At 41.2% G+C, this 27960-nt stretch overlaps 1 protein-coding gene across 12 annotated transcripts; it reads left to right on the forward strand.

The window, feature by feature from the left end:
• The first annotated feature begins 24 nt into the window (after positions 1-24).
• NSUN6 (NOP2/Sun RNA methyltransferase 6) lies at positions 25-26394 on the forward strand. 12 transcript variants are annotated; one of them, XM_079948344.1, is made up of 14 exons: positions 26-319; positions 1039-1131; positions 2955-3064; positions 4674-4829; positions 5680-5759; positions 6440-6552; positions 7257-7410; positions 8517-8598; positions 12580-12699; positions 16513-16657; positions 17281-17429; positions 20314-20439; positions 22674-22721; positions 23266-23937. In XM_079948344.1, exons 3-14 carry the CDS (start codon positions 2990-2992, stop codon positions 23470-23472), a joined length of 1455 nt encoding a protein of 484 aa, XP_079804470.1. In that variant the 5' UTR covers positions 26-319; positions 1039-1131; positions 2955-2989; the 3' UTR covers positions 23473-23937. The 12 variants fall into 12 exon arrangements, with proteins under 12 accessions (XP_079804473.1, XP_079804470.1, XP_079804469.1 ...); XM_079948347.1 differs by lacking the exon at positions 1039-1131 and having other exon boundaries at positions 25-319; XM_079948343.1 differs by lacking the exon at positions 26-319 and having other exon boundaries at positions 908-1131.
• The last annotated feature ends 1566 nt before the right edge of the window (positions 26395-27960 follow it).

Here is a 27960-nt window from a genome sequence, read left to right on the forward strand (position 1 = left end):
AATTGCTCAGAGCAGGGAATGGGCGTGACTTAGTCATGATCAGTGATTTCAACTGCTCGGGCTTAAAAAACGGTGAAAGCTGATACGCCCGCCCGGACATTACGTGCATTTCCTGTTTTCTTTCGGGCGGCGCCATATGAGGGGCGCGAGAGCCAGGCCTTTTCTGTTGGCATTGGTTCAGCAAGGCGCCGGAAGTGACTAGTATCGTTGCGGTCTTTCGCCGCTTCCCTTTGGACGAGGAAGGGGCAGGGCGGGGCCGCGAGAGTGACGTCACCCTCCGCTCCGGACGTGATGGAGGCGTTCTTTTCCCACGCCCGTGGTGAATAGTTTCCCTCTTTCAGAAGGTTCCTGACAGGGACAGCCGGGTTTTTCCACACGGAGTTAGATTTTTATATATGGAATGATACAAATATCGCGCAGCCGTGACTTAAAGTCGATTTTCACTAATGACTTTCGATGCAGATTAGAGTAGTATCACAAGAGAAATGCGAAGATACTCGCATGGAGAATAGTGGAGGTCAAAGGCTATTTTCAATTTTATTTTTTAAAAAAAGTTCGGATTGTAAACTACTGAGTGTCCACGAGGTTTGTCTCCACGAAGTTGTGCAAGTAAACTCCCCTGCCCACGCCACGCCCAACTCAGCACTTTGAAGTCAGCATGTTTGATTATGTAGAAAAAGTGTAGGTAGCCATGTCGAAAGATGCTGAAGCCACAGTAGTAATAAGGTTTAATAGAGTCTGCTAGGTCCTAATAATTGGCATCCTGCGGAGGAAGACATTTGAGCTTTTATAGTGTAACTTGCTTCTAAGTACACATGTAGACAATAATCAATCTGCAATTAGAGAATTATGGGATAACCAGCCTCATATAACTAACATGGTTAAGTTTAATTAATGCATGGGGTGGGGGGTAATCAATGCCTTTGTTTGCTTCTGTCTACCAGAGAAACTTAGTGTGTGAAGAGGCTAAGGTAGTTGCTACATCTTAGCTGCATGGCTCTTACAAGCCACTGTTGTGTTCCTGTACCAATAATTTAGGAACATTCACCACTGTAACTAAGCCAAGTTGTACAGCCTGTGTTTTCTGACTGATGTATGGGAAATCACATGAACCTGACCTTTGGAGAGTTTGTAAGTAAACCATTCCTAAATGTGTAGATTTTTCTATGCTGAGGGCAAAGGGAAACGTTGGAAGGAACTCACAAGGGCATATTTTAAATGGGTTTATTTCAACGCTTTACTTTGCTGCATGCTTTTTGATTTTAAATCTCATCAAAGAGCACTTGCCTCAAACTTGGATCTTAGCATTCAGGAAGTATCTTTTTAACCTATTTTTCCTTGCCAACCACTTCATTTAAGAATAACCCCAGAAAGCTTATAGTAGAAGGGAAATGTGATTATTTCTCTCTTCACCAAGTGTTAAAAGAATCAGGATGATTATAGAGGCATTAACAGGTGTAATAACTATATAGATTATCAATATTGTTGACAGCACAAGTTTATGCATGTTTATTTGCAAGTAAATCCCACTGTGTTCAGTGGGTTTTACTCTCAAGTAAATGCGCATGGGATAGGGCCATTACCCTGGGATTCATCTTCTCTGGATATCACATGTAGCAGTCTTTGGCTGCTGCCTCCCTCGTTCCTCTCTCCGCCTGGTAACCACGTCCTCCCCCGTGGGCGCCCACGTTCTGGTGCGAAAGCTCCATTGCCCTGAACGGAGCTTACTCCCGAGGAACCCTAAATAACTGCAGTTTCGTGCTGGGGAGGGGGCTCTCCAAGTAGGGGGAGGGAGGGAGGCGGAGCTGGGCTAGGACGGGGCGGCATTTCCTATCGCCTCCCCGGATGAGGGCAGGAGGGCGGCCGAAGGCTGGGCGCGGCATTGCTCAGGCGCTGGGGTAGGCAAAGGGGCGCGGGAGGATGACGGCCATGGGGGACCCCGGTGCCTCAGCCCCAGCCCGGGGAGAAGAGGGGAAGCCACGTCCCGGTGTTCAATCCCCGCCGGGGTCGCTCTCGGCGCCCGGCAGCAGATGGCGCCCCATCCGAGGCAGCCGCGACGGAGGCGGGCTCTGCTTTTCGGCTCCTGAGGGGAAAAGGGAGCCCTTTGCAAATGGCCTCCCTCGAGGACACACGCACACCCCTTTTAAAACGGGTGGAAAGAAGTGTGAGGCGAAGTAGACACGGGACCGAATTTAACATGTACTCCAAAGCCGCCCCCCCTCCCAGTTTCAAATCGGATTATAATGTCGCCACGCCTGTTTTGCACCGACTAGAGGCGAATTAGGGGCTCAAATTTGCGTGAAGCAAATCGAGCAGCGGCATTTCCCAGTAAAGTGCAGGGTGTCTAGGCGTTTTGGGTAATGTCATGTGAACACAGGTGAAAAATCCAGCAATTTAAATCCAGCGAGTGCGCTACAGTAAATGGAAATGTGGACACAGCCGAAAAAGTTCGCGATTAGTAACTGCTCACTCTTGGACGACTCTGGCCCCCCCGAGTATTTCCATGCCAATCCAAGAGGGAAAAAGATGGATGCAATGATAAGATTATTGGCAGGCCATTTTTAAAAATGGGCTTGGAATCTTGGCCTTGTTCCTCATGCTTCCTTCATACTAACTGTTGTACAGGACCATTTAGCTTATTTAGTGCCACTCATTCTCATAGAATATTAAATTATTGCTTCAATCATTACATTACATAATTTATGATACAACCAGATGCAACATATAGCAGACAAAATGCAGCTTATTACTGCTATAAACCATCATTCACTTTGGGAATGGCACTGTTTGGCTGAATGTTAAAGTTGGTGAATTGACGATGTCTACTTATGTCTTGCCTTAATTTTTTTTCATATTCTATGACAATGTAGGAGAAAAAGATTACAAATGAAGCTTTTTAATCTGAATTTGTTTGGTTTTGAATTGTTCATGTGAAAATGATTTTCTTTCTCCAGATGTGTTCCAAAAAGAATAGGAGACAGTAAAGACTATGTCTGTTTTCCCCAAAATCTCATTGAGGGCAAAGGTTGAAGAGTACCTGAGGGCTACGTTTAAAAACGATGAGGTAAATACCGTAAAGCGAGTCCAAGGAAGGAGATGTTTGGAAGAGGTACACAAGTGTGTGTGTGTGTGTGTGTGTGTGTGTGATGGCTGCTGTCAGGAATACTTTTAGTTCCAACTAAGGTAGCTGCTCAGATGAGACCTGTCATTTACAGTGGTACCTCGGGTTAAGTACTTAATTTGTTCCGGAGGTCCGTACTTAACCTGAAACTGTTCTTAACCTGAAGCACTACTTTAGCTAATGGGGCCTCCTGCTGCCACCGCGCCGCTGGAGCACGATTTCTGTTCTCATCCTGAAGCAAAGTTCTTAACCTGAAGCACTATTTCTGGGTTAGCGGAGTCTGTAACCTGAAGCATATGTAACCCAAGGTACCACTGTATTAATTTTTTAAAATTTAATGAGGCACACTTTCTCTCTTATTTTGGTATGTCTGAGTTAAAAGATTTGGGGTGGATTTCTGACCCCCGCCACTGTTTGACGGAGCTTAACGGAGCCACTAATGAAGCCCTGTTGCACACGCCAGCTGGAATGCAATGTGGGTGGAGGCAGCACGTGGATTACCGTGATGACAGTTGGGCTGGTTTGGGATCCAGTGGATCCTAGGTCAGCTCAGGCCCTCCCTGGAATTTTCCTTTGAGGACTGTCCTCCAGCAGAGATTCTGTTGGTGGCACTTACATTTTCCTTCACATTTGGTTGACAGAAGAGAGAGAGCTCCATGCCACTCTGCGGGCAGAGACTGGCAGGGCTCAGTGGAGGTATACTTCTGCTGAATCCACCCTCCCAGTGCAGCACAAAGGGAAGTTTGGTTAATCTTTTTGGCAAAAAAATATATTCACAATAAATGCTTTTTTAAATCATTCATCCCATCCACAGAAGATCGTGGTGGGTAACAATCTTAACAAAATAGATTTTTTGAACAAAACAGAAGATAATCATGCTTGCTTATTCCCATTAAATTCTTCCCCATTTAGGCTGTTGCTCATCAGTTGGTTAAGAATTTGTAGTTTAATTTATAGCAAATCCTACATGGATTTACTTTTATCTTAGTACACATGTTTAGGATTGCCATTTTACCCTAATGCAGCCTGTAAGAGGTATCATGCTTAATTTTTGTTACACAGTACCTGAACAAGTCAAGTGTCCTCCTAGGCTTGCATACCCTTTCCTCTTCCAACATGACGGAGGGAAGGAGTTTGGAGGCTTCTGCTTTTGGTTAACCACGGATTGTCATGTCATCCATACATACCAACAAATTGTGATTAACCCTAATTCTGGTTGGTTCTAAACAAGCAAACTTCAAACCATGGTTTCTGAAGCTTGCTTAGTTAAACCAACTGTGGTTAATGTTAACCACAGTAACCATAGGTAAAAGTGGAAATTTCTGAACTTCTACCACTTTGAGAAGGTAAGGGGGGGCAGAGTGTATACACCTGGAAAGAGGCTAGACTTGCACCTATCTAAACCATAGTTTAGTGTGATTCTATCCAAACCTGATATACTGTGGCTTAACTGGCTTGTGCCTTGAGTTTGAATCAGCAATTCTGTACTCCTGGGATTATAGTATAAGCCACTATTTTTGCAGACCTAATGTATTTTCTTCTCTTTTTTAAGCTCCTAACTGCTTTGGGTGCAGTGGAAGCCGAACGGAAATACGAATCTCTGTTAAATAATTTATCCCATCCACCAGCTTTCACAACTGTTCGAGTGAACACCCACCTGGCATCTGTGGAAGATGTAAGAGGTCTGCTTTCTGAAGAGATCCACAAGGTCTGTGTAGTGTCTCCTTACTACTTGTCTTGCCATCAGTTAATTCACTAAAAGTGGTGCAACTTAGATTCACATTAGTAGATTTGTGTAGCAGGACATTATGAAATGCTGTAATATTTTTCCTGCCTAGGAAGATCCAAGTGCCCCCTGTCCTCCTGCAAATAAGTAGTTTGATTGTTTGGAATTTAGAGGCAGCTTATGCATGGCAAAAGCAGGGTCACATTAGTATGGAGCCCATGCTAAAGCTTCTCTTGCCATGCCAGCTTTTAATGAGCAGGGAGCTTTTCATGCAGGGAAGCAGGAAATTAAGGGGGGAAATGCAAACATGATTTCCTTCACGTTCAGTCTGCAGGTTTTTCTTTTTCTCTGTGTTTGATTTGGATCTGTGCCAGTTTCTAAGTGCACCCATGAACGAAGATGCAAGGCAGCACACTTTTTCTGTAGTCACTAATAATAATAGAAATGGATGGGTTGGTCATACCTGTATAAGGAAGAGTAACTAAAAACAACAACTCTGTATTTGGCCGTCAGTTTTGAATTCTGAAGTAAACTCCATCACTGCTGTAACTATCTTGATTCATTAGCACTATGGCTATATTAGAGAGTCCATAATGTATTGTGACCTTAAACATTTCTGTCTAATGGAAATATTAGTGTAATTTTTTTCTTTAAAAAAATCTGTTTTAAATTGTTTAACTTGCCCTGAAACAACATGATGAAGGATGGTAAGAAACCTAGTAAGTAAATAATGACAATAAATAATGTCAATGAATAAAATGGCTATAAAACACTCAGGTCCTTTTCATTAACCAAAACTAAGAAATATACTTTTTTATTCTTCCATATGTAGCAGTACACAAGTCTTACTGTTCCGGTTCTTCGGCATCCAAAACTTCCTGACATCTTACTTATTCCTGTTATTGGGCCCAGGTCTGTGTATTTTAGAATTTTAATGTTAATGGAGTTTATCTGTATTTCATCTTCTGATGGCTCATAGACTGATTTGGAGCATGAAAACATATGTGCTAGAGCAAATATTTAGAACTGGCATATTGGTCATTGTAAAATAGATAATGTTTTGCAGCAGAAGCCTAACTATGGGCTCATCCACATTTACCTTTTGCCCCTCCTTCGCTAAGCACAGGTCCATGCTTTAAAACTCCTACATCCAAGCACTGCCGCTTTCCCCAGGAAAACCCACTCCATAACACTGAATCAGAACAGGCAGTGATTTGGGTTCTCCGTGTATTGCTGTTTGCTCTGATTCAGCGGGTTGGTTTTTTGGGGGTTTTTTTATGTTATAGTGCTTGGACACAGAGCTTTGAAGCATGGACCTGTGCTGCAAAAGGAAGTCTCGATGAGCCCCATGTCTGCTCGGAGGTAAATCACATCAAATTCATTGGTGTGTCTTCCTGAAAAGTGGAGTTAGGATTTCAGCCTTCCTTGCAATGCAATCCATCTTGGCCAACTAACTCTACGGCTGCAGCAGGTACTGCAGCTCGCCAAAAAGGTGGATAGTAGTGGTATTAGAAAGGCAGCAGAGAACAGCAGATGTGAATTATAATTGTGCCGATTGGTTTTTCTTAACTCTCTCCTTCCCCTGCCCCCAGCAGAAAGGAGGTACAAAAGTTGACAAATGAAGTTATTGTTGGTGCACAGTGTGGGAATGCGGTGCTTCGAGGAGCACACGTCTATGCTCCAGGAATCATATCTGCTTCAAAATGTATGTAGTAACACCCCCCTTCACGCTTCCTTATCTTGTAAGACTGATGGAAAATAATACTTTGTAGTTGATAGCAGCTACCCTTTTTAAGTGTTAATATCTCTTCAAATATCCAACACTAGACTGTTTAGAACTGTAGTTTGTGAATGTAAGATTGAATGCAAGTTGCAGCCATTGTCTTACTTCCCTACCATCCTTTGTTCTGAAATTCTGTTAAAAGGATTCTGTAAAAGAGTAGGTGCTACTACTAAATTGGCAGATTTGCACTATAAGAAAGTCATGTTCCAGTTGAGGAAGTTTATAAGTTATGTAATCAGTATTTAAAGAATTTGTTAAGAAATGCATTTCCTAACAAACTTGATTATCCTGTCCTATGGTTTTGGTAAGAAAGGACAAAATCAGGAAACCAGACATTTACCATTGCATCTATTTCATTCCCTGCCTCAGACTCTGTGGTCCCTAAGCTTTAGTAACTTGAGTATTAACTATTCTTCCTTGTAGATTAGATGCTTTAAAAAGTTACAGAAGAAGTTGCCAAGTATGCATGCGGAATAGCCATTACTGAAGTTGTTCCAGAGCTACTCTTGACCTGAACAGAGTCTTGTAAATAGTCGGGGCTCAAGTATGTGGCCTACTTGAAGTCCCTAGTGAGTTCTTGTGCCAAATAAAATATTATTTGAAATGTTCTCCCTTTCTTTCCTTAGTCATGAAAGCTGGAGATACTGTTTCAGTATACTCTGATATTGAAGGGAAGTGTAAAAGAGGGGCCAAAGAATTTCTCGGAAGCAAAGTTTTCATCGGAAATGGGATTTCTGAACTGAGCCGAAATGAAATCTTTAATTCTACTGGCCCACTGAAGTAAGTCAGAAATTGTAATAAAGTTTGAGAATAATATGTATGTGTTATACTTTCTGGATGTCCCATGATCATATTATAAAGGACCATAGAATGGGTAAAAAGATTGAGGCCTGTGCACTCCACACTGGAAACTGCGTGGGGTTGAGTATCATCTCCCAGCCATCACCTTCTAGGGCAGTGGTTCTCAAATTTTTTTCTCTGGGCCACACTTTCAGAAGAAAAATTTGCTCACGCCACTGAATTTTTTATTGATAAGAAATACATTGGGAATCAAGAAGAAACAAGTCCTAGTAGTGCTCAGTTTCTAACAGAACACAGCTACTGCTCAGTTGGTAGAGCATGAGACCCTTAATCTCAGAGTCATGGATTCAAGTCCCACCTTGGGCAGAAAGCTTCCAGCATTGCAGGGGGTTGGGCTAGTGACCTTTGTGGTCCCTTCCAACTTTACAATTCTCTTTAACCTCCACATGAAGCCGCTGAGTGGTGTCATCTTCCAAATTTTTGTCTTTGTAAGTCAGGGTGTATAACTGCAATAATTTGAGACCACCTTTACATTTTTATCCTAGGAACTGAACCACCACATTAGCTTTGAAATCAGATGACAACTAGTCCACATACAAGAGAGGCAACTAAACATTAAACCAAGATTACAGAGAGAGAAAGTTAGAAGTTTATGCTGAGTTTATAGTACAGTAGTACCTCGGGTTACAGATGGTTACGCATTTTTGGGTTGCGCACTGCACCAAACCTGGAAATACCAGAACGGGTTACTTCCGGGTTTCAGCGCTCATGCAGAAGCGCTAAATTGTGCTTTGCGCATGCACAGAAGCGTTGCATTGTGACGTGCGCAGACGTGGCGCTGGGGGTTGCAAATGTGCCTCCCGCATGGATCACGTTCGCAACCCAAGGTTCCACTGTATATCTTGCAAATTTTCAATTTTCCCTTCTTAGTTGTGTTTATGAAAGTCAGATCAGAATCTGTTTAATTTTGGCCAATATTATGTTGAAGTGTTGGATCTTTTATTAAAAGATTATTAGTATAATACAGTTTTAGAAATTCAGATCAGGATTTTTTTTTTTCTTACATTGTGCATTGTGCCTTTCAGAGGGATGGGAATAAAAATGACAGAACCAATTTACCTTAGTCCTTCATTTGACAAAATGTTATCGAGTTATCTTTTTCTGCAGGTAAGTCATATTAAAAATAACACTAGCTTTCTGAATTCTGAGGTCACAACCCTTTCTATTGCATTCTAAGCCCCATTGAACACAGTTGGACTTCACATCTAAGCAAATAAGTAATTTGGGGGGAAATTCAATTAAAATAGCTCTGTAAGTATTTTATATCTGACATGCTAGGCGTGGACTGTTTTCACTGTGCTGTGAAATGAAATGTTACCTAATTTTGTTTTTTTTTATTACCTTTGGCAAGATATCAATAAATGATATGGACAGCTTCATCTATAGTTCAGTTTAGACGTAATAGGGTTTTAGTGGACTTCAATGGGTCTGAACAAGAGGTGATCCAAAACTTCTTTTGAGAAGTGCGTTGGCTTTGAAATGGCTTCGAGAGAACAAAAGTTTTACAAAAATCGTACTTCTCTCACATTTTATGCCACTAACGCATGCTCATATGATCCAGGTGGTGGTGATTGTGCTGTTAGCCAATGGGTCCTAATAGCATTGTGTTGACAGTCCCAGCTCCTGCTAGGTGAAGTTTTCTTCCATGCTTCCTCTCAGCAAATACCAAAGGGGGTGGGTGGGTCAGGAAGCATTGGTTCCTGCTCCCACCCTTTCTGTTTTAGCCTCAGTTTTGCATCTGCTAGGGAAGAATTTGAATTTGCATTGAAGAAAAATGGTGCCTGTCCGCAGTGTGGAGCATGATTGATGCCTCTGGTAAGTTGTCCCCCACCTCCCATTTCACAGGTTGTGAACAAAGTGACAAAGTTTGGAGGGCATTTCATTTCAACATAAACCTTGAATCCAGTCCCTGAGCTGACACACAACTCTGCAGATCTATGTTGTTTCATCTTGTTGATCTAAAGTGGTCAGTGCATCCAAAGCAGAGTCTTTATTTATATATTGTTTCCAATAAGGAAAGCTCTGCAATAAGAAACCTTGGTTTGATTTTGTTACATTTCCCAAGAAATGCCTGTGTGTGTAGGTGTTGTCGATTGAATTTGCATTTTGTTTTGTTTGAAGACAAATTTAACCTGTCATGAAACAAGAAATTACCTTCTGTTTTATCTATCATTGCACTTTGTGGCTGCAGATTTCCACCATCCACATTTCCAGTGTTATTTCAACTATAGAACATAAACCAGTGTTTCACTCCTCCTCCAAAACATTTGTTGACTTTTCTCCCGTATTGGAAGCAAAAGCATGTAAGCTTGCTCTGCTGCAGCTTTGCACTACTTCTTAACTAGAAGATTTAAGGGACACATGTATGCTCATCACTTGTAGCATTCGGTGAGAAGTTGAATGTATATGAATAAGTGATCACAGATGACCATCTCAGACAGAGTTTTATACCTCCTGGTCAAATCATACACAATACACATAATTTGGCTGAAAGTGTCATCAAATCATCTCGTACCAGCCCCCTGTGTATCCTATTTTCCATGCTTCACCAATTGATTTATAATGCAAGAACACTTCAGCATATACATGTAAGCTCATGTAGCTGAGAAACAGATACTGCCTGATTACTGAGAGTGTGGAAAAAATATATTGATGAACACTGTGTTGTTAATGTTGTGTACCATTAAGCCAATATTATTGATTAATGTTTTCACCATGTATGTTATTAGGTAATATGTGTTTTTGCCTGTAGGCACCAGCAGTTTCTTCTGTATATATGTTTTAATGGAGAATTAATGCAGTTATTTGTGTTTATATATGTGACTTAGCTGTGTATATATAACAGTCAGTCTTTAAATATGTAATATATAATCTATTGGCTGTGCAATCCTGTGCATTTCTACTTGGAAGTATAACTTGCTTGAGCTTAATCCCAGGTAAACACGTATTGTCTTGATGTTTTTGAAGGGATGACACAAGTAGGTTGTGTGTGTAAAAAAGCGATTTGCAGTAAATTGAAGTGCATTTAAAAAGTAAATGGTCCAAATCTGTAGGACAATTTGGGATACAAATGTAAACACACAATTAATGTAAAATTAGACACGTTTTGTTATCTTATACATTTGGTGACTTGGTGACTTACTTTGCCCTTGCCCCAGAGGAAGTGCTTTGCTGCAGCTTGTACTGGGGTTGAAGCCCCATTTTGTGTGTCCTCACTTCTATGCCATGGGAAGTGAAACCTTCAAGCATCTTGTCACATACTTGGGGGACTGGGCTGCTGGAAGTGTAGAGTCTTACACTGCAGTTCAGCTGTGCACTGTGCTGCTCCTATGGACTCTTTAGATCCAGGCATTCATAGGCACTAAGCACTGTCATTGGTTGGTAGCTGCATGCATGGGTCTCTTTCCTGTAAGGTAAAAGGTAAAGGTACCCCTGCCCGTACGGGCCAGTCTTGACAGACTCTGGGGTTGTGCGCCCATCTCACTTAAGAGGCCAAGGGCCAGCGCTGTCCGGAGACACTTCCGGGTCACGTGGCCAGCGTGACATCGCTGCTCTGGCCAGAGCCAGAGCCGCACACGGAAACGCCGTTTACCTTCCCGCTGGTAAGCGGTCCCTATTTATCTACTTGCACCCGGAGGTGCTTTCGAACTGCTAGGTTGGCAGGCGCTGGGACCGCACCCCGCCGCAGGGATTCGAACCGCCGACCTTTCGATCGGCAAGTCCTAGGCGCTGAGGCTTTAACCCACAGCGCCACCTGCGTCTTTCCTGTACAAGGGCTCTAAATAAACCTTGCCCTTTGCACATGTTCAGTAGGATGGGCAGAAGTGTATCCCATTAAGCAGAAACCTTTTAAGTTCTGTTTTTGACATTTATCTAGGAGATACAATGAAGTAGTGAGATGTAATACATACTTTTAAATAAATCTTAACACAGTGCAAGTTTACAAGTTTGCTAGAGTTTTCCCCAAACACAAGAATCAAAACACTTTGTTTTGGAATTAAAGATTTTTAAATACGTTCCACAAGCCTCCCTGGATCATTCCACGTCAAATCACCTGGTGCCATGTGCTCTCACGTCTCAGATTTTGTTCAAAAATTTTTCATGTGTAGATTACCTATGAGATAACCTCAAATTAATTTAAATTAAATCAAAACAGCACCATTGACCATATAACATAGGAAACAAAATAGCTATGCAGAAGTGTTTCACACAATAAAATGAACAAGGGTTCCAAGACATATTTTGTTTTTATTAAATAATTAATAAAACTTAATTTTTAAAATATGTTATAACCACAAATACACCCTTCTTATTTTTAAAACATAGCAAGTTCATGGTTAGCCCATTCTACAAAAAAAGTATGATGCATGTGTTGGTTGTGGATTACGTGCTATGGCTTATCAAACCTACCAAGGTAGAAAATGAATAACATTCACTTTGGTCAGTGTCCGTTTTCTGTGGCACTTAATACCATGTTTATATCTTATTTTGAAAGAGACCAAAGTTAGCTTGATTTTGATACCAAAATAAGCCCAGTTGGTTGAAAAATAAGCAGAACAAGAGGTTTTTTCTAAACTGACGCAGAAATTGCATTAGCCTAAATCATGCGAAAATCGACATTTTTCTCCTGCGCCCATAAAATCTTTAAAAATTGGACCATAAAATCCTGGACCATAAAATCTTAAAAAATTAATTTGAGGTTATCTTGTAAGTATGTACACATAAAAGATTTTGAACAAAATCTGAGATGTAAGAGCACGGTTGAGTATTAAAAGGTGATTTAGCGTGGAATGACCCCCCTAGTAAGTGTTTAGGATTGCTGCCTCAATCAGTTTGGTTGATTATAATGTATTGGCTTCTAAGAAATACCATTTTCTGTCAAAATAGGTATTCCTTTCTCATGTTTATAGTTGCTACAATCAATCATGCTGTGAATGTTTTGAACACTGCTTACAGAATTAGAACACACACACACGCACAATTTTGCTTTTTAGTGGAGGAAACAAACAATAGAATTAGTTTTAAGTAAGATATTCCTGTGTTGGTCATCATTGAAGCAAATCTAGTTTTTTTCTCTTCCATCACTAGAATTTGCCCTCTTCCGTTGTGAGTTATGTTTTAAATCCTCAGCCAGGACAGAGAATTTTGGACATGTGCGCTGCTCCCGGGGGGAAAACAACCCATCTTGCAACATTAATGTGTGATGAGGTAAGTGAAGTCACTGAGCATTTTCTGTCTCAGTGAGGAAAGTTTGACCTGTGCTTCATTAGCATGGCTTGTTTCACTCGTTTGCTGAGATCCACAGATAACTCAAAGTAGCACACCATTAATATTTGAACACACTGCTGATTTACTGGCTGATTTTTGCAGCATAGCAGAATTGCTGAACCAGAGATAAATCTTTCTGGCTTACCTATCACAACATATTTCGAACAAATAGATTTCCTTTCGGTGGACATGTGATAGATTGAAAAAAAATAAGTAGAAAAGTCTTGCAAGAACTAATACAAATTAATTTGGGCTATTTTTAGTGTAGAAGCTTGGTTTTTAAAATAAATTTAAACTTCAGTACTTTTCATTGTGTAAAAACAAAGTGATTCAAATGAGAGTACTGAGTAACCAAACTGTCAACATGACACTTTGCCCACCATTTTCAATAAGATCAAATAATGAGTTAATCATGAGTGCTTTAGGATCTGCTATATTCTGTGACTTTTGAGTTATTAAATTGCATGGAGTAGTTTAACATCTTGTGCCTTTTGGAAATTGGCAGGAGCTAATCTAAAGGGACAATTTCTGCTTGTAAAGAAAAGGAAGGGACTTTAGATCTCTTAGAGGCACCCGTCTTTCCTAACTTGGGGAGCACAGAACCTCTTCCCTTCATTCTCTTTCAATTTCCCCCATCTCCAGTCATCTCTCTTTGCTTCTGACAGTTGGGCCACCCCTTTTCACACTTTCTCATTGGTATTCAGGACTTATTTGTTTCATTTTAAAGAAATGTATACGCTACTCTTTAGCCATACACTCTCAGGGCATCTGAGAGGACTGAGGAACTTCTCAGAAGACTATATTGTTTCTCTGAGCAGAATTGACCTATCTAGCCTGATTGACAAAGGTCATCACCTCTATCTGGAAATTACACACATCCCTAGAGACTAAGGAGGAGGTGGGGCTCCTATAGTTGCATCATTTACTGCATAATGCTGGGCGAGCATTCTCTTCAATATCCAGGATTTACACTTTTCCACAAATAGAACATACTTTGGAGATTCACAGACAGCACAGCTGGAGTTGGCCCATGCTGAGGAGACCCCTGTATTCCGTTTTTTATGCCCAGGGAACCTGGGGCAGCATCCTACTTTATCAGCAGATGAAGAGCAGCTCTTTTTGTGCGCCCAATCAACCTGAAATGCCCTGATATTTCAGACAGTCTTTTGCCCAGACATAGGGAAGGTATCCCAATGGTCCACTGCTCCATTTCCATTTTACATCTGCAGATGTGGCAGTGGATGTACTAGACCAGGCACGTCTAACTTCCAAGAGACTGCGATCTACTCCCACTATTAAAAAAACTGGAAGTAATCTACCCATTGGATTGACCAGAGGCTTCATCAAAGTTGTTGAGATTTTTGGGGGGAGGATTGACCAGAGTTGTTGAGGTTTTGGGGGTGAGGATGAGCCAATGTTGTTGAGGTTTTTTCTTTGGTGGGGGGAGGGGCCATCAGGATCCCACGAACGACCAGGATCAACCAAGGAAACCCAGCAGTAGGCTGGTAGCCAGCCGGTTGGACATGCCTGAACTAGACTGATGTCTCGCCTTTGTAGTGGATTGGTTGACAGCCATCAAATTGGAGCTTAATCCAGACAAAACTAAGCTGCTGTCAGTGGGTGGTTCCCTGAACCGGATGGGTGGGACATGGCCTCTAAGATTGCTACATCCTGGCACACTCACTATGGGCCTGCTCATCAAACCATCAAATAAAATAGATGTGCTAGCTTGAGGTGCAAGGAAACAGGGTTCAAGGAGAGGAGCTGTCCCCTAGTGCAGCAGTCAAAAAGCTTGCTTTCTGCCTTTTTACCATTTGTGCTCTGACTTTTGGCTTCTTATGGGGTCCCAAAGAAGCCTTCTTGACGTAGTTGTATCATGCTCACTGAAGTGTTCAGCTTTTCGGTATTCAATAAATTAAGAATCTGAGCAGGAAATATGGAAGTCCATATTGCAGTTTTACAGAATTTTGCATGGCTGCATGTTAAATTAGTGTATAGTGGTACCTCAGGTTAAGTATTTAATTCTTTCCGGAGGTCCGTTCTTAACCTGAAACTGTTCTTAACCTGAAGCACCACTTTAGCTAATGGGGCCTCCTGTTGCCACCGCACCGCTGGAGCACGATTTCTGTTCTCACCCTGGAGCAAAATTCTTAACCTGAGGTACTATTTCTGGGTTAGCAGAGTCTGTAACCTGAAGCATATGTAACCCAAGGTACCACTGTATTTTTACATGCCATTCAGCTCTAGTAGTCTACTAAAATGCTTATATTTTGGCTGGAGGAAACATAGGGCAAAGAGTACTAAGTACATAGAAAATTTACGAGACATTTTATCTTGCAAGAAATTGTTTGAGTAAGTTTTAGTATGTATGAAACAAAAAGTACCCCTTTGAGAAATTTGGAATAAGGTGGTATGCATTTAGATGAATCATATTTCAACTGAAAAGGGATTGTATATAAAAGGTCAAGTAGGTTGGGAAGTTCAAGTGGGCTGTAGCATGATGTGCTTCCAGTTGTGACCTGTGCATTCTTTAGCAGGGAAACTTTGTTACGGCCAGCCATGTGTTGTGTACAGAGGAGCCATGCAGTTTGTGATATGTGACAGCCTCCTTGACATAATCATATTTTGCTTACTGAACTGTTCAGTTTTTCATTATGGAGAAATTGCTGGCATGAGGTACAGCCTGGAAGTTTTAAAGAAACAACCATTTTCGTACTGGAAAGTGTTTATGTGTGGTGGTGTTTGTTTCCATCAATTTGATTTAGTTTTAATGGACACATGTTTGCTAAGTCAGCGTGTCCCATAAACATTTTAGTTAGCAGTTTGTACTATTTAAAAGATACCTTAAGAGGCTGTTATAAAAAACAAAACAAAAGCAACAATTGCAAGATTTAAGCAATTGGAAGAGGCTGGAGCTGACTACATTATACAATGTTCTCCTGGAATATGCCATTCCCGTACAAAGAAGTCTTTATGTGTAATGTGCAGATTGAATGGTAACTGCTTGGTCAAGCAGAGCAGTGGTTAAAGAAAGAATGAGAAACCTGTGGCCCTCTAGATGTTGCTGGACTACACCATCTCCCATGCCAGTGGGGGCTGATAGGAGTTGGCAGGGCAACAGCTGACTGCTTCAGTTGGTGGAATTGGCATTGCTGCAGGTGCCACATAATACCCATTGGGCTTTTGTAAGAACCCTTTGGAACTCCCTGCCTATTGATATCAAGCAGGCACTTTCACTGTACAGTGGTACCTCAGGTTAAGTACTTAATTCATTCCGGAGGTCCGTTCTTAACCTGGAACTGTTCTTAACCTGAAGCACCACTTTAGCTAATGGGGCCTCCTGCTGCTGCCGCATCACCGGAGCATGATTTCTGTTCTCAGCCTGAAGCAAAGTTCTTAACCTGAGGTACTATTTCTGGGTTAGCAGAGTCTGTAACCTGAAGCGTATGTAACCCAAGGTACCACTGTACTCTTTTCAGTGCCTGCTAAAAACATTCCTCTTTAGACAAGCCCACTCAGATGCTAAGAAAGTTGAGGTGATTTTAATCTGTTTTATAGTATTTTAACTTGTATATTTCAAAGTATAGTCGTGAAGTTTTTCCTCAGTTTACTGTTTTAACTTTTTGTAAACTAATTTGAGGGTTTTTCGTTTTCCTTTTCCTTTTCCTTTTTTACAACTGAGTGGTATATAGGAGTTTATGAAACAAATAAGTAATAAATTCCTACTCTTTTGATTTCCAACATGTTTTTCAGGGAGAAGTAATTGCCCTGGACAAGATTGCAGAAAAAGTGAAAAAGATAAAGCAAAATGCTGCGTTACTGAAGTTGAATTGCATTAAAGCATTTTGTTATGATGGTACTAAGGCACTTGCCATTGGCAAAGGAGAGGATGGGCAAGGTAATATTATTTTTCATTTCGGTGTTCTTGTTGTAGCTGTGTTTTCTGAGGAGGATCAGGATTTTTATGGTAATCCTTAAGACCCTGTTGTGACTAGGACTACTATTGCTTTAGTGTAATTTGGATGTTGGTTAATATTGACTTGCCATTTTATCCAGATCCTTTAAACCTCAAAAACGCTATATAATTTATAAATGGCTGGTAATTTGGGGCATCTTTCATAAGTGCAAGTGAGGTAGCAGTTGGCAGCTCAGGTTTCTTTTTGGTGGTTCTCAGCACACAAATTCAGTCTTCACTCAACATCAGCAATACAAATTTGAGGAAACTGTCATGTGCAGCAACAGAATGTGACTCAGATCTTTCAGTCAGAAAGTAGGAGGGAAAGGACATTTTGCTTTCTATATCCAAACATAATGGTGATTTATCAGCAGTTATAAAGACTTTGAAACCAAGGCCAGTATGACTGTATTTGCAGCTTATACCAATTTAGCTGTGTTAAGCTGACGTCAAGCTCATGCTATTTAAATAATTTCTTTTGTGACATTTCCCCAAACAATAGCAAAGTTAAGTATGCAACATAAATTGGCTATAGTTTTTTTAACTGATCATGTTCCTCTTTGCAGAAGGACCTCCATTTTTACCAGAATCATTTGACAGAATACTTCTCGATGCTCCCTGTAGTGGCATGGGGCAGAGACCAAATATGGTGTATTCCTGGTCTTTAAAGGAAGTGACTTCTTACCAGCCCTTGCAGCGCAAGCTCTTCAGAGTGGTATGTATTTTGCCGTAAAAACTACCAAAGAATAAGTAACCTGACCCTTGGATCATCACTTCAAACACATTCTTGCTTTTAAGCAGTGCTTCATTGAGAATTCTTACATTCATTACTGGCTTCTCATTAGGGCTGGAGATATCTGGTTTCAACATCACAATATATCACTAGCTAAATATGATGATATCTCAATATATCACGATATATATCTGCAGCGGTGGAGGGCCTTGCTGGGCCTCCCCGCAGTGACAGAGGGTGCGCCGTGTTTCCTCACAGCAGCCGAGGGCCTTGAGGAGGGACTTAAAATCTAAGGAAGAAGTAGATTTAATAAAAATATTAAATAAACTTCCATATAATATATATAATAACTTCCATATAATATATTTAATATATTTTCAACTAATTTAAGAGTTCAAGTGATTTACTAGTCAAGTTGCATCTGCTTCCCCACTCAGATGTTTGAGTGGAATCTATGCATGCATAAGCCCCACTGAGCTCAACTAAACTAACTTCTACTTTCCTGGGAGTAAGCTTAATTGAATTCAGTAGGGCTTGCTTGTGATTAGACCCGCAGTTGCTTGCACTGCTTATTGAAAAACACCCTCCCCATCATTCTCACACAGTATCCCAACCTTCCATTTCAGCATAAGGAAGCCAGCTAAATCTTCTCTTCTCCATCCCCCTTCCACAGAAGGCCTCCCACTAAAAGCCCTCATCCCACAATCTTTCCCTTTTTTAATATGGAGGAAAGCTCTTTAGGGGGAACCACCAACACAAACACCACTGGAAAATAAAACAAAAATTTCCTCTCTTTTTTTCACCAGTGGGGGTGAGTGTGAGGGAAGAAAGAAGTGTTTTCCAGTTCTTTGTTTACTTTGGGGCTGGATCTTTGGTTGTCTAGCCGTGGGGGGTTTCTCCTGGATTGTTTGGAGGCTCTGCGTTATTAGCTGAGCTCTAAGTGAAGCTTTATGGTTAGGAGGAAGGAGGGAGAGAGCAAACAAAGCAAGAGACAAGGTGCCTGTAAAGTATGTGTTCTTCTGAGCTACCTCCTGGGAAGCTGTCGAGTCTCCACCTTTTGTTCACAGGTATATTGCCTTGTTGAGACATTTTCCAAGACGTTATTTCAATGCAGGTATCCAACAATGTTGTACAGCCCTACTCCTCATTCGAAGCACCTCAAAGGCTTCCTCTGCTTTGTCTTTATATACTGGATTAAAAGAAAAGCTTCCATCCATTGCATAATCTTAGTCTGCAATCCTGGCTTCCCTTCATCAAGTTTCTCCAAGGAACTCCAGCTTACTAGCCAGCCCAAGCCCCTTCCAAGTACTTGAAACCCACTCTGTGGATTTTGTACTTTTAAATGGCAGCTTCTTAATGTATCTTTTAAATTCAATCCAGTTCCTTGGAGGTGGGGAATGGGAGTGATTCATAGTTCTGTAGGGTTCTACAATAAATTATTGGGGTTGCCTGCATATCTGCGAGCTATGATCCCTCTGCAAAAAAAAAAAAAAGGAAAAGGAAAAGGAATTGACCCGTTAGCTCTTATTAGTACAAGGGAGGCAAGGGAAGTGCACACGGTTACACTGTAGAAGTTGGCACTTGGCCATCCTTTCTTGAGCACACCCAGTTCATGGCACTTGCAAAAGTTCAGCTGGTTGGAGTTGCGCTGAGCTCCATTGTTCTCGAACCAATAGCAACATTGGAATAGATGTGTAACAAGGCTAAATCAAGCTCCCTATCTAAAACACATTGTTGTTATCCTGGCGGCAGAGCCTATGGTGATGTGGAGGCAAACCATACAGAAAGCCAATCAATTCTAAAGCTGGAAGACAGTATCTGTTGAACATAAATAGATCTAGTTAAATTTAGCACAGGCATTCACCTTTGTTGGTAAAGATTCAGTTGACAAGAGATGTCTTTTCTAACCCTTTCCCTTTTAAAATAAAAAGGGTAGTACATAATTTCTTCAGTATAGTCAGAGATGTTTGAGAATTCCTAGGGCGTAGTTTACTTATCTGTTTGGCTTGCTAGTCTGCCCCATCTGTAGGGCTTGGGCATGATATTGCTTAAATGTGCATAGAATAGTCCCCCACCCTCAAACATCAAACAGAATGACACCATTGATAAAATTTCAAATCCACTGAAAGTGTAACCCTGGCTACCGAAATCCATCTCAGATACTAAGCTCTTGTATTGACATAAGTAAGGAGGGTTCATTTCTGTCAAATTGACAAAGTTAGCGAATCTAGTGGGAAGATGGCTTTGTGCCCTATTTGCCTTGTCCCAAGACATCTTTAATATCACTGCTGTGCTCAGATGGAGGTTGGGAACATCAACAATCATGATTTATTCAGCTGTGTTCCCTTGTGTATTGGAATCTGCTGAGCCAAAAAGAAGGGAAGTTTCAGTCGTGTCCTAGAACCCTTCAAATGTTTGTTTTAACAAGGCCAGCTTTTGTATATGCATTCCACTTTTCCTAAAGGAGAGGCAACTTTGGAAGTGTTTGTTTACCTTCTGATAATATCTGCTAAAATATATTGTGTCTTTGCGGGACTGAAAACATCAAAGGTGTAAGATCTTAATTGTTAGATTTTTATCAACCATGTGTACTGGCCACATAGATTGACCCTTGCTTGTTAACTTGCCACTCTAGGCTAGTTGCCTATAATATTTGTCTGCAGGGTACAGGGGAGGCAGTGCAGCGGAGGACAGTACACACTGGTACACACACAAGGCTCACAACACAAAGGCAGCTTGAAACAACATCATGAGAAGTTGTCCTTGGTCCTTTCAAAATGAATATGGACTGTGTAATTCTGCATTCTAAAAGTAAGTTTGCTTGAGAAATGCTGGTATCCTAAAAATGGGAGTATTGTTTCCTTAGGCAGTGCAGCTGCTGAAGCCAGGGGGAATCCTGGTATACAGTACCTGCACAATTACGCTTTCTGAAAATGAGGAGCAAGTTGCCTGGGCATTGGAGACCTTTCCATGCCTTCAGCTTCAGTCACAGGTAAGAACATGTTGTTGTTGTTGTTGTTGTTGTTGTTGTTGTTGTTTTTAAAAAATTGCATCTTTCTCACTAGGATATGACATTACATGCTTGCTGACAGTTAAAAACAACAACCCTGTCTTTTACTTGCTGCCACTCTGAGCTCTGCTCAGCTTCCTATGCTCACTCTGCTGTGGCTACTTCGGCAGCACATAGACTGAAATTGGAATGATACAGAGAAGATTAGCATGGCCCCTGCAAAAGGATGACACAGAAATTAACGAAGCATTCCATATTCTGAAACACCTCAATGTGCCCAAATACACACACTCCACCCAGAACATGCACAGCATCCTCAGCGGGTGGGGGGAGCCCCAAAGCTTTGGCATTCTTGTACTCAGGATAGCTCAGTCGGTAGAGAACACACAACTCAGGGTTGTGGATTTCAGCATCACATTGGGCAAAAGATTCCTGCATTGTAGGAGGTTGGACTAGATGACACTTGTTGTCCCTTCAACTGTGCAGTTCTATGATTATTTTATACTTTTAGGTTTCCCCACCCTCCCTGACATGCACACAAAACCAGCCATTGCTTCCCAAAGCTTCCAGTTCATCAGACAGGGAAGCAGAGACTTGATTGGAGACCTCTCCCCAAACCTTAGCCTTCCATGCCTTCTTAAGAATGGTCATTGCCTGTCCCCGTGTCTGTCCCAGTGCTCATGCTAAAAGTGATTTCTAAGATCCCGCCAACAGTTAAGAGGTCTTTCCCCAGTGAGGTAGCTTCCCTGATCGTAGTGCAAGCTGCACCTCAAGTGCTTTACACCTGCTGGTACAGAATCATCGAGTCCTATGAGCTGACAGAGGTTGCCAAGGCGGCCAGAACCCGCAGCACCATGTGGCCTGCTCAACATTTTTCTGTCTCTGAGCATTTGTTTCCCCCTTACAAAGGGCACAGGGAGGAGGAGCAGATGGACACAGAATACGCCTGCATTGACTTATCTGAGTCTGGGCACTCTGCTGATCCTGCTGGGCTGGGGAAACATCTGTGTGGATGAGCTTCTATGACTCTGTTGCCCTACCCTGTGCAGGGTTCAGCAGGCTGTGCCAGTGCTTTATGAGTTGGCAGCTGTTTGGGAATCATTAACTAATGTAAATGTTAGTATCTAATACGTTTGTAATACATGCCTACCAAAACACTGCATCAGATATGACACAAAACTCTGAAAAGTTGTGTATTCAGAAGGCATCAGATAATTGTGTGACTTTGAGTTTAATTAGTTGCACTTCGCTTCTCCCAGACCTTCACTAACAGTGGCTAAAGGGATTAGGTTTTAATCTTGCAGGATTAAATGGCTGAGACAGCCTCTAATTTGATAGTGGGTTTTGTGTATTTTTTGTAATCATGCTTGTCTTATTGCATGTCTACAGAAAATGCTGATGCACTGTTATGGTTGTTTGTTACATTTGAAATTCCAGTGCATAACGTATTAAAGTGATTCAATGCCATCCTTAGATGTAAAGACGAGAAGAAGCACTTGATGAACCGAACTGTTTTGTATGAGGCTTTCTTTGGTTAAACCTTTAACAGCATTAAGTGTCCTACTACGTTTCTCTGAGGAAGGAGACATGTAAAAGAAGCACACATAAATCAGGGTTTCCATTTACGAGGTCCCTAAATCTGTTATATATATGATCTGCCTGATTATGCAAAAATCTGCTATTTTTGTGTGTATCTCATTGGCACCATGTGCTGGAGCCAGAAAAAGACTCTCATAGGCTGCCCCCCCCTCATTCCTTTTATGTATTTTACAAAGAAGCATCCTTCCTTGAACACAAAGCTAAAGGGGGAGCTGCCTCTCTCTCTATTACCCAGGGACTTGGACTCCTCCCAGCAATAGACAGTGGCAGGGAAAGATCACAGGCCTTTGGGTCTGTTGGAGCTTGATGCTAGAGCCCTGAGGTCCTGCCGCTGACCATTCTCAAGGATCTCAAGGATCTGTTCAGAGAAGTTTTTAATCTCTGATATTTTAGTGTATTTTTGGTTTTTATGGAAGCCGCCCAGAGTGGCTGGGGAAACCCAGCCAGATGGGCGGGGTACAAATAATAAATTATTATTATTATTATTATTATTATTATTATTATTATTATCTTCCATCCTTCCTGGCCACCCTGCAAGGTTTTTGGGGTGTACAAGTATATGCAACAGTGACTATTAAGTGAAGCTCCACCCACTGTTACAGTACAATCCTATACAGATCTATTCAGAAGTGAGGCCCACTGAATTCAGTGAGACTTATTCCCACGTAAGTATGCATACGATTGCAGCTTGAGTCTCAACACGTTCTGGTCAGTAGTATCAGGTTTTACTTGCCCTCGGGTCCTGGGAAAGCCCACCCCTGTTGGGTAGCAAAATAGTGTGATTATCTCAATATTTTCAGTACTGTAACACCTGCGCATCCATGTTCAGCCTTCCATCACTGATTTGCTGCTGACACAACATGGCAACTCAAGCATAAATTAGATTGCATATGATGTTCATTTTTTAAAAAAGTGGTGTTTTGTTAGTGTAAATTTCATCAGTGTTAACTGATAATGAGCAAATTATTTTCGGTGTTATTCTGCTGTCTCCTTAGTCTCAGCCTTTCTACAAATATATTTCCTTCCAGAGGAATGTAGCAAGGCAAACTCCAGGACAGTTTAGATTGCAGTAAAAGTATTCCAAGGATGTGCCTACGGTGGTAGATTTAGAGGCACTGACCCTTGTGAATACTGGCTTTCATTTTTGGGTAAATAAATAATGAACTGCAGAGCAATTAAGCCCATTTGTTTTATTTTCCTCTCTAAAAGGAGCCCCATATTGGAGGAGAAGGCATGATGGGAGCTGGGCTGTCACCTGAGCAGTTGAAAAAGCTGCAGAGGTTTGATCCATCTGAAGCAGTTTTGCAGGGAATGGATTTTAATTCACTGCAAGAATTCAGATACGAAGATTTGATAAGCATGGCAAATAAGGACTGCATAGGATTTTTTATTGCAAAATTTATAAAAGTACCGTGAAAATCATGGCTTTAGAAGTCAACATAAAAAGCACCCTTTCTGTTAACATTTGGAGCATTCTGAACTCTACCTTCATGCTGCTGCAATGTTGCCAAGCCAACGGACTGACGACACAGTTGCCATAGCAGCAGCAAAATCTGCCAGCTGTTTCCTTTGGGAGAGATCCACAGGTTGGAGAAACAAGTCTGAGGGAAGGGGCAGCTTCAATTTGTAAAGCTCCATTTGGTTTTATATTAGCAGTAGGTCACTGATTCTAGAAACATGCTTGTTTTTCAGTTTGTCTAAAAGATTTATTTATTTTTTTAGAAAAAAAGCTGCAGTTATGTACAGTAGAAAATCTGCTTTCAAAGTATTTTATCAGTAATTAAATACACTGTCACATGTTGTAAAACCTTATCCGAACTCTCAAATTGCTGTTTTTGAAAAACAATTTTATATTATTAAATGGCATTTCTTACAAAACAATATTAATCTTTTAAGTGATATTGTACATCTTGGTGCTTTAAATTATTAATCCATGTCTTCTAAGCAGATATCTTTCAAGGCCTAATCCTATTTTCCTTGTATCTTGACTTTCTAGCAGCATTCTAACATTCTGTTTCCGGAGAATGCAGATTTGTGAACTCCAAGATCAGCTGTCCCATATTTTATTCTGAGACTGATGTAAAGAAATACTATTAAGCTAACAGACCAAAAATTCCTTCAAGCGTCACCATCATCTTTGGCCCTAGAAGGAGTGGCAACTCAGAATCTTAGCATTCACATTGCTTTTATATTGTCTCATTTTTATTTTTATTTTAAATAGCCTTTGCATCCTAGAAATGCTTCTATTGTAATATGTTTGTGATTTATAGATTTGGGTATTCCACTGAATTTCAGGAACCAACAAGTGGATACTCAATTCCAGCAGTAATTATTATTATTTTTTAATTATATACCACTTACTAGAACAAATGCCACCAAGCAGTTTAGAATGATGTAATATATATGGAATGGGGAATGTTGAGTGGTTAATGTGCATAACTGGCCAGTGTACAGATGCACCAGGCATCAGGGAGAATGTACACATAATTCATCCATGAATAGTGCACATTTTACAGGCAATATGCATAGTCTCCAGAGGAACTTGGGAAATGCACATATATCTACAGAATCCTGTACATCCTCTGGTCATTATGTATAATCTCCAAGAGTCATTGGGAGGGGGGATATATCTGACCTTTGTTTTGTACGTTCTGCAGGCAGCAAGCACATTCTCTGGTCAGTATGCATAGTCTTATCTCTTGTTTGCAAGAGTACAATCCATCTCCTCTGCCCTTCTGTTGGTCCACTGATTAATCAAGGCCCACAACAGATCCTCCTATTGATCAACTGATTAGCAGCAGGAAGAAGGGATCCATCTTTTTAAAAATAACTTATTTTGCATTCCAGCCCTTTACACCACTCTCAGCTGTTCCCCAGTCAGCTTAGCAGCACAACAGGGATAGTAGGGGAAGCTTTAAACCTTCCCACTATCTTCCCCAATTTTGATGGAAATTGCCCCCTGCCCAATGCTATTAAGCTTAGGAAAAAACAGCATTGGGGCAGTCATCATAGGAATCACAGCGTGTCATGGGCCAGGAGTCAGCTTCACCTGCTGAACAGCAGCCTGAAGGGGAAGAAGGCAGAGTGGCTCCACCTGCAGCTGATCAGGAGGAGAAGGCCCTGATGAGAACCAGCTGGCTTTCAGCCTTCTTAAGCAGAGTTTCCAGCAGCAGTGAGATGCTGGTAACGTTTGTAGTTTGTGGGCCCAACTTGCTGCTCCCTGCTCGTCTTGACCCTTGGCCACCTGCTCATCAGATTCTTTGACCCCTGGACTGTCTGACCACATGGATTGCTGTTTGCCCCACCCTAGGACTGGACCTGACTGGATGCCGACTCTGCCTCCAGGCAAGTACACCTCAGAGACCCTTTGGGTTGGCTTGTTTCCCACTGCACTGAGCTCTGCATGTTTTTGCTCAGCAACAAGACTATGACACGGGAGGGAAGTTTCAGCTTGCTGAGGAAAATCACCATCAAGTAGAAAGCCTGACTGAATCAATTTGGTGCTAGTTTTCTATACCATAAACAAGTTTCACTGAGAGCAATGGAATGAAACTTGGTAATTGAGTTTTGTACTGTAGCAAGGGACTGAAATATCTAGATCTTCCCCTGCTTTATGTACACATAAAAAAGTAGCCTGGAACGTTGTGTCCTGGCATGTAGATACAGTAAGTCTTGTGTATATGAGAGGGGAGATTCAAATGTGATCATACAAATCCTGTCTGAAACGGGAAAACTCAGCAACAGATAAATCAGGTGGAACTGTGTAAGGAAATAAACAACTATCTGACTTTTAGAAGACATCTGAAGGCAGCCCTGTTTAGGGAAGTTTTTAATGTTTGATGTTTTATTGCTTTATTATTAATATTCTATTGGGAGGCACCCAGAGTGGCTGGGGAAACCCAGCCAGATGGGCGGGGTATAAATATTTTTTTATTATTGTCATCTTGAATTTAAGTTCTGTTCGTTAATCTTAATTGGGCTTGGGCACAATTGGCTTTTGCTGCGCAAAGCTGTAAGTTTTTCTGCTAGAAGATCTAACTAAATTTATTTCTGAAGTTAATGTGAACTTGAGTCATTGACTTCAGTGTAGAGGAGGTTACAACTTCCACAAACCACTCTTGAGGGCATTGTGTGAGAGACAGCAAGAGGTTTCCTGTTTGCCTGAGCATCAGAGGCTGCTGCATTTCTATAGCGTGTGCACACATACACACAGTTGCTTCCAGCACTAAACATTCGCTTGAATCCATAGGATTTCTTACAAGTATTAAAACATAGCAGTGTGGTTCACATATTCTTGTATCAAAAAACATTTGGTTTAAGAGAACAAGGGAGGTACATATTTATTTGCAAGAGTACAATTGTTTGCAAAAGTTTGTACAAACTCTTGCAAAAATCTGCCTTAAGTTGCATGCTAGGTAAACGTTTTCCAGTGTAGTTGGCTTTACAACATAGCCTCCATCTGTCCTCCCTTGCCTTTAGTTTTTCAGATCTGATACAGGTTGGAGTCATCACTGAAATTCAGGACAGTAGGAGTGCAGTGATTGCCTTCCTCCACCAAGGACCTACTTACCATGTGTTTTCATTTGCATTAATGACTTACTTTACTGTCAACAGGGCTGTATGTAGATGGGAGGGTGAAACAAGGTTGACAGATGCTATTAAGAGAAGGCATGAGTGGAGGCAGCCTGGCATTGAATTAAAGCATCTGTTTCACCATGAGTGAAATGTAAGTCAGCAAGAAAAAGGAGGCAATGACTAGGTCCTGCATTTATGACTAAATGTTAATAGGCCTAGCCTGTGCAACACATATATTACAGTAATGCTGGGTTGTTTTACTTTTGCTTAAACAGTTGCACTCTATTCCTTAACATAAGCTTTGCAAGAAGCTAGCTATTGTTTGAAAAAATCAGGGAGCCCAGCCTCAGTGTTTCCTGCGGAGGGCGAGAATTGGAGTGGAAATCCCGAGGGGAAAATGTGAGTTTGTGGAGGTTAATATATAGAGTCTACTATGTACATGTTTGTTACTTCCATGGCACAGAATGTGCAAGAATCTGTCGTGGCAAGAATGAATTTGTAAGTGCATTAACTCAATCAAGTAGAAGGAGTTTTTTAAATCCTAAAATTTCTTCCTCTTTATTCATTGAGATTTGCCTTTTTAAAGGAAATTTATTGAATTATATGAGCCCGAGGGTAGGAGTTTAACTTGACTGTGACTCTGTGGTAACTAGCATACATACTGCAGTTTAATTCTGCATACCTAGCAAGCCCTCTTAGTGTCTGGAAAACCATTACATTACCTGTTTTGTTTCCAAACTTTTAGTGGAGATGAAACAATAAAAACAATATAAATTTCACTTATAAATGTTTACCCATTCTTCATAATCTTGACTTAAGATCAAAATCCTTCTTAAATGTACTGTTGCATCTTCATTATTGCCAGTCAACATATTATTATTATTACCATCATTAATTATTACTGTTCTATCAAGTTTGTATACCATCCTTCATCTGAAGACCACAGAGTGGTTTACAAACATAAAAATACCAAATGAGAACACAAAAAATAAAACAAAAGCAACCCCCCCAAATCCCCATTAAAAATGCCATGAAGTGCTAATCAGCCATAGGCCTGGTCACAAAGAAACGTTTTCACCTGGCACCTAACGGTATGCAGTGAAGGCACCAGGCGAGACTCTTTGGGGGAAGGATTCCACTAAGCGCCTGTGCCAAGTGCCCCTTACCATACTTACCCCTACCCTGAATGACTAATTGGGGAGCTTCTGCTCTTTCCAGCTCTCTTCCCACAGCTTTCAGTTATAAAACAAACAAGCAACCCTCTCCAAGGTTAAAAACACGTAAGTTAAAAAGCTTTTAGTATTCAGCACAAATCCTGATTATTGGGGC

The sequence above is a fragment of the Podarcis cretensis genome (genome assembly GCF_951804945.1).
Source record: "Podarcis cretensis genome assembly, chromosome: 12".
NCBI classification, from domain to species: Eukaryota; Metazoa; Chordata; class Lepidosauria; order Squamata; family Lacertidae; genus Podarcis; species Podarcis cretensis.

Bases quoted from the DNA above. Each gene is read 5' to 3' on its own strand.
- NSUN6 (XM_079948347.1), top strand. From the start codon at position 2,990: ATGTCTGTTTTCCCCAAAATCTCATTGAGGGCAAAGGTTGAAGAGTAC. The intron at 6,553-7,256 runs GTATGTAGTAAC...TTCTTTCCTTAG, and splicing joins AATCATATCTGCTTCAAAAT to TCATGAAAGCTGGAGATACT. The intron at 16,658-17,280 runs GTAATATTATTT...TCCTCTTTGCAG, and splicing joins CAAAGGAGAGGATGGGCAAG to AAGGACCTCCATTTTTACCA.